The 7,048-nt window shown below is 43.0% G+C and overlaps 1 protein-coding gene across 1 annotated transcript in view; it reads right to left on the bottom strand.

Annotated features, from left to right (window-relative positions):
- The window catches only part of Metap1 (methionyl aminopeptidase 1), a 117,080-nt gene extending 110,882 nt beyond the window's left edge, over positions 1-6,198 (bottom strand). Inside the window, exon 1 of the mRNA XM_023700605.1 lies at positions 6,016-6,198. Within this exon, the coding sequence (XP_023556373.1) occupies positions 6,016-6,129 (114 nt within the window). The 5' untranslated portion in view covers positions 6,130-6,198. The remainder of the gene's footprint in view (positions 1-6,015) is intronic.
- Positions 6,199-7,048: the final 850 nt, after the last annotated feature.

Below are 7,048 nucleotides of genomic sequence, written 5' to 3'. Positions count from 1 at the left end.
CGCAGAACTGGGGATTGAACTCAGGCCCTTGCGCTTGCAGGGAAGCGCTTATTCCACTGAGTCATCTCCCCAGCCTCTAAACATTTTAAAACCTTCCTTGGAACTATTTTTAATAGTACATATGAGGTTATATCTGTAATAAAATAATTTCCTGGACATTATGCTACGTATTTGGCCTTCATTTATTCACCTTCCCTCAAAGATGCTCCATTACAAATCAAGAGAGCCAGTTATGGTACTGCAAACCACTTGGGAGGCTGAGGCAAAATGATCACCAAGTTCAAATCCAACTCGAACAGTACAGTGTCTCAAAAAGACAGAAAAGAAGGGCTGCAAGGACAACCGACATTTTGGCCCTAGCCTTTCAAGGTCAGTGAAAACTCAGGACATAGGAGAACCTATACTGTAACATCATATAACTCAGTTGGGTCCCAAATTTTCAGATCAAGGAGATTATGGAGCGTCAGAACATCGTGATCGATGATATAGAGTGTGCTTAAGGAGAGTCACATGGAGAGAAAACATTCTCTCAGGCTTTCACAGAGAGCAAATTGGTCAAGCAATGGCTATGACTCATCCATGTGGCTGACACTGACAAAGGATCTGCAAACTGTGGTACAGGGTAACAAGATAAATCCTTAGGGGACTTGACGGACCTTATCAGATACAAAAGATACATTTCTTGTTATATAGGTCTTGCTTTATCTTGGTCTTAACAATCCAGCAGAAAAGTATAAAAACGAGGTATAAAAAGTAAAGCCATATTGATGTCTCCAAAGGAACGACTGACGCACATATAAAAAATAAAAAATAAAATTTTTAAAGTAAAGCCATTTTAATATGCTGTGCTGTGAAAGGCTCAAGTCAACAACTTCTGACATTGCCAGTCCTATGGGTAACTCATTACCATTATGGACTACTGGACTATATTGGATTATTTTGCTGAATTCACACACCTACAATATTTAAATGGCAATGGAATACCCATCTCTATCAAAACTAAACAAAAATAGGGGATACAAAGGAAGGACCATTTTGTATCTGTGAATGCAAAATAGTTAGGATAGATATACAGCTACTTTTTATTAATTCAATGAGAAGAAAGATTTGTACTAATAGTATTTGGACAGGATATCACGTCTGCATCTTGTACTAAGAATAACCACTAAGAAGATAACAATATGCAATGTATTAATTATTGAAATTGTCCTATTAATTGGTTTTGAAACTGTCTCATTACTGTTTCTCAATAAAATTAAAAAACAAACAAACAAACAAACTTTAAAAAAAAAAATCTGCTGGCTCCAAGGCAAGGTGGCATGGCAAAAAGGCACGGTAGGAAAGAAACAGTTCATGGCAGGCAGCAGGCAGCAGGCAGCAAGTAACGTTCTTTTTCTCCTTTATTCAGCCCACACACTTTAGAGCACATATCACTCACACCCATGGGAGGGCAACCTTAATCATGCCCAGAACTATGCCAAGCCAATCAGAGTACTGATTTAGTAATCATGTGCCTTTGATCCCAGCATCACACACTCCAGATCCAGCCATGTCCAAGAATCCTCACTTATTAATGCATGAGGCTTTGGGGGGATATCTAGACACAAATCACTTGGCTCTTCCCTATTACACCTGGACTTTACCTTGGACCTCCTACTTACTTCACCATGTTCTAATTTAAACCCCTGTTCCATGTTCTTGTGCACTGAGCTGTTACCACTCTACTTCTGCTCTCAAGAGTCCATCACACTTTGTCCTAAATGCCTGTTTACTTGTGTGTACCACAGAGACCACAAGACCTAGACTTCTACCACTAGTACTTCTTACATGCTAAATATGATCTGATATTCATTTCATTCATGTGATTACTAGTAATCATAAAGTTCCATGAGACACTATTCTATTTTAAATCTAGGAGCATCAGCCTTGAGAAAAGCCTGAGCAATGTAAACATTCACTTGAATGGTGACATCAAAGTAAAGATAAAAATGAGAACAATGGGTAGAATTGTATTTATCAGAAAACTTTTTAGCTTGAGAAGTGCAAAAAGCTCAATACACTGTGTAATAATTACTCTTTTCATTGTTGAGACCAAACATCCAACATACACAAATTAAAGGAGGAAAGGATTATTTTAATTCACTATAGACATTTCAGTCCGTATTTGGCTGGCTCCAAGGTAGGGTGAGCATGGCAGAGGAAAAACAATTCATGGCAGAGCAAATGAGAAGAATTAAATGCTCAAAGCAGGAGGGCTTCATCTCCCAGCATCACGCCCAGCTGTAAGCCCAACAGTGGACTAATTCAGTATCACACACCCATGACCAGTCATGGATTCACAAAAGCCCCACCCATGATTACAGGAGGTTTTGGGGAGATATCTAGATATATAAGCCATAAGCCATTGCATGTAAATGATCCAGTTATCTTTTTTCATAAACATCACTTTCATTGAACAAACTTCTGTTTAGTTATAGATGTGATAATATGAAGGATATTTTCTGAGAGTTACTTTAATTTATTGGATCATGGTCCCAGAGGTAAGGTTTCTGATAATATTTTAGTTATTTTAAAAATATTTTATTTAGGGCTGGGGAGATAGCTCAGTGGTCTAAGTGCCTGCCTAGCAAGTGCAAAGACCTGGGTTCAGTCCCCAATACTGTATGCTGTGCTGTGCCAGCCCCAAGCTGTGCTGGACACTAAAGCCGGGTGTGGTGGTGCATGCCTGTAATCCTAGTGCTGGGGAGGCTGCGACAGAATTACTGTGAGTCCAAGCTGTGTAGTGAGACCCTGTACCAAATAAATAAATAAATATTTTAAAAATAAAAAGACAAAAAGCAAATACAAAACATAACAAAATCAAATCAGAAGAGGACTTACACAAGGACCTAAGAGTTAAACACAGCTCAGATTCCAAGCCCAGTTTCTTTCCGTTTACACTATACTTGCTACTTTTTAAATTCTAATGCCTATAAATGTAACACACAACACTCAGGTACTGCCTAGCTAATTCTTTATCCTAAATCAGCAAAAGGCAGAGGGTAGGTGCCAAACAGCAGCATAAAAGTTGAAAAGAAATGAAATTCAACAAGTGACTAAATGACAGTACAGGGGCTGGGGAGATAGCTCAATAGAATAAGCACTTGCCTGACAAGCACAAGGGCCTGAGGTCAATCCCCAGTTCCGTAAAAAAAAAAAAAAAAAAAAAAGACAGTACATCCTTTACCTAGTAGATGATTCAGCCTTTATAAGGAAAATGTAAATGTTGTATTTCATGTCTTTTTTCCCACTGCATGAACTGAGGGCCCACTGTGCACAATGAATGCACTTCAGAAAACATGAGTTCATCACAGCCTCCACCCTCAAAACTACTACACAAAACTGAAGAAAACAAGGCACACACAAACTGTTTAGAAAAAATGGATACATACAAGAAAATTTTGAAAAGCTTAATTTTAAGTAAAATAGGTTTTACTCCTCTGATGAATCAAAACGTTTTTTGGAGGTGGCCAGATAGCTCAGTGGACTAAAACCTGCTTAGGCAGAGAGCAGCGGCCAGGGTTCAATCCCCGGCATGCCAGCCTTGATCCCCAGCATGCCGGGCCAGTGCCGACCCTGCCCCCTGGGCACACTGATCCAGCAATTGAGACTGGTCATGGTGGCACATGCCTGTAATCCTGGCACTTGCGAGGCAGAAGAGAGGAGAATCACAAGTCCAATTTATGTAATGAGACCCTGTAAACCCTGTACTAATAAAATAAAATAAAAAAACAAAAATAAGACAGCTTATCTTCAATAGTTTACCTTATTGAAACATTTTATAATATAACTACAGGTTGTATCTTATAAAAGAAATAGGTAAGGTGACACAATACCTGGGAAAAACTAACTTCTGTGATAGTATTACAGAAAAGCTTCCTACTGCTTTGCTCTCTTAGTTCACAAAATCAAGCTGACCAGACAGCCAAGCTAGGACCCAGAGGTGCAAAAAGGTAAAGAGAAAACTGCCATTGCTAGTTAAAGTGCAAGAAAGTAGCAAGGAAACAAAAATGGAAACAGACTTGGAAGTTACTATAGTGAGATGATCAAGGCCCCAAGTTGGAGTTGAAAGAAGCACTGTGATTTCAGTGACTTCTCTACAATAGGTCTTATTCAGTTAGTTTTTGATAAAAATTTGCAAAATAAGGAATTACGGTAGAGAAATGAAATATACCACAATTGACTTGGTAACAAGTTTTTAAAACTGACCATCACAAGTGATAACAGGAATGAAGAGAGTAAGCTGTTACAATCATTCTGAAAGATTTAAAAGGGTACTTAAAAGATACCTGCAGAATTCAACATGGAGTATTCCCAATTCTAAATAAAATGTGTCTGACATTTATTCCACAAACTGTAATGATTCAATGTTCTCTCTACTGAATGTCACCCATGCTTGATCAACATGGTACATGACTAAATTACCATTACAAAATGCAACTAAACTTTAAACATGGTGTAAACCACATTATCCTACTTAGATGGTACATAATTTTCAAAAGCAAACTTTTTTTTTTTTTTTTTAGGTCCAGGGCCCACACAGGCCTGTAGAAATTTAAAAACTTTAATCAAAAGGGCTTGCAGTAATGTTAGCTTGTTGAGTAACCTAAATGCTATTTTTAGAACAGGCAACACTTCTCAATGTGCAACTTTTTCCAAATGATACTAACAAGGATCATATCCTATGTAAAAGCAAGACCTATATACTGTAACAGCTAAGATCTCTTACAAGTGTTGCTTATCTACAAGTGTTGCAACCTTAAGGATTTGATTTGTATCTTTATTTTTACATATTATTGTTTTTATTTGTTTTCTAGTTAAAAATATATTTAACATTTCGTTTTTATTTATATTTTCAGACAATGCAGTATTAAAGTGTACTGGCATCCTCTAAAAACCAAAACTCTTTACATTATACCAACATTTCATGTTCATAGGATAATCTGGGTCTCAGAACAACCCTGTGAACTATATAAAGAAAATTATCATCATTCCCTCTGTACAAGGTAACACCAGAACTTAAAAGGATTAAGAATATAAACTTGACTAATTCCAGATCTCACAAGAACTGACAAGTGTGGCACAACGACCAAAATTTCGGATTCTGGAGTCACCTTCTTCTCCCAGGACATTACCAAACTGAATACTGATGTGCCTCTTTTCAACACACCTGCACTGGAACTAAGAGCCAAGCTACTGTACTGCAGCCCTGACTTACTGTGAATCTCCAAATGCAGCAGTTAACACTAGTAATCTGTAAACACAAACACACGCTTTACTCAGGACCCCATTCAACGCTGAGTTCACACCACTGCACAACACTTATCCACTACGGCCTTACACATAAGCTTCAGTGGACTCCGTAGGAAATACTGTAACGGAGTAAAATGATCTCGCTCCATTCATTATGTTTTATATTAACAGTTCTGCATGCCAAAGAAAAAGAACGAATTCTACACACTGCGCTCAGCCCCCAACCCTAAAGTTGCTTAAGTGTCAAAGCGCGGCAGTAAGACACAAAGAAGTGGAGCTTGAACTCGCACTCTGCTCCCGACGCCCGCAGCCCAGAAGCCATGGAGCCATGGTATCGCCTCGGCCCCGGCCCTCCAGCACCGGAGAGAGGCCCGGCCCAGCGACCCAGCGCCGACCACAGCCTGCGGCGGCTCCCGCGCACTCCGCCGGCTGCCGGGCACGCTAGCCCAAAGCGGAGGGCAGCTGGGCGCCTGGGCAGGTCCGCTTCCGCCTCAGGCCTGGCTTCGGCGGGCCACCCCCCACCCTGTTTGACCGCGCGGCCGGGCCGGGCCGGGCCGAGCCGGGCCGGGCCGAGCCTCGGGACTGAAGGAGACGGCGGCCCGGGTGCGCGCGGACGCACGGCCGGGAAAGTGGTAGCCGCGCCCCGGCCACGCGAGGCTGTGCAGTGGCGGAGCGGAGCGGGAAACCCGGGGCCAGGCCGCGCCAGTGGTAGCCGGCAGCTACCTGCGAGCAGAAGTACGAGCCCTGGATGCCCAGCTTGATGCAGGTGGGGCACTGGAGCTTGGCCTCGCTGCTGCAGCCGTCAGTCTCGCACACCCGCGTCTCCACGGCCGCCATGCTGCCCACCGCCAGAGGAGCGCCTCACCTAGGAGGAGCGGGAGGGAGGGGCGGCGCGGAGGGCGGGAGCCGCGGAGGAGGAGCGCGGCCGCGGGCCCAGAGGCGAGGAAGGGGAGCCGGGCAGCCAAACCCACCCGCGCGCCGCCCCGCCCCGTCCCGTCTGGCCACGCCCCGCCCCCGTTGGCGCACGCAGTTTGCGCCCCGCCCCGCCGCCTTTCTCCGCCCCGAATAGCGACCCTTACCCTTCCCCCACCCTGGGCCCTAGCTCGCAAAAGAAACGACGGAGGCCGGCTAGGACCTCCGGGCACTGGGACCCAGCTGGTTACCAGCGCTACAGACAGCGCAGGCAGTGAAGACCGGGAGGCTCTGGAGGAGGGGATTTTACTCCACGCGCGGATGCAGAGACAGACCGGCTGCTTTCGCGAAGTCCGCACGACGAACCGAAGCTTGCGTGCCGGCTCACAGGTGGTTGGAAGCAGCGTCAGTTCAAGTTGTTTCCTCCTGGAATCCCCAGATAGTGCTGATTTCGAAGAACCGGAGTGCTATCCAGGGCTTCACCTAAGACCTTTATCTCTGGCCTGATTTTGATTTCTTTTACAAACTCCACCACCACTACTGCACTATTCAAAATATATAGTGCTGGTAATATTAACACAACCAAACATATACATTACTTATTTGTAATTCCTATCCAGTAAAACAAAGTTATTCTTCAACAACCAATTGGGATAATACAAAAAATACTGTTTGCAGTTGGTTGTTGAAGAATACATGAAAATTATGTTAATCCTGAAATATCAAAGTTAAAAGTTTTAAAGCTTAGCAAACACGAACTTTTTGACTAATCTCTCAATGACAGTCCAGATTTCTAACTTGAGCTTATCTTCTATCATTAGGGAAAAGAACTAATATTTATTGA

The sequence above is a fragment of the Octodon degus genome, unplaced genomic scaffold, assembly GCF_000260255.1.
Source record: "Octodon degus isolate 3935 unplaced genomic scaffold, OctDeg1.0 scaffold00125, whole genome shotgun sequence".
In the NCBI taxonomy this organism is placed as follows: Eukaryota; Metazoa; Chordata; class Mammalia; order Rodentia; family Octodontidae; genus Octodon; species Octodon degus.
The sequence above is the reverse complement of the archived record's forward strand: the minus strand, read 5'-3'. Positions and strand labels throughout refer to the sequence as shown.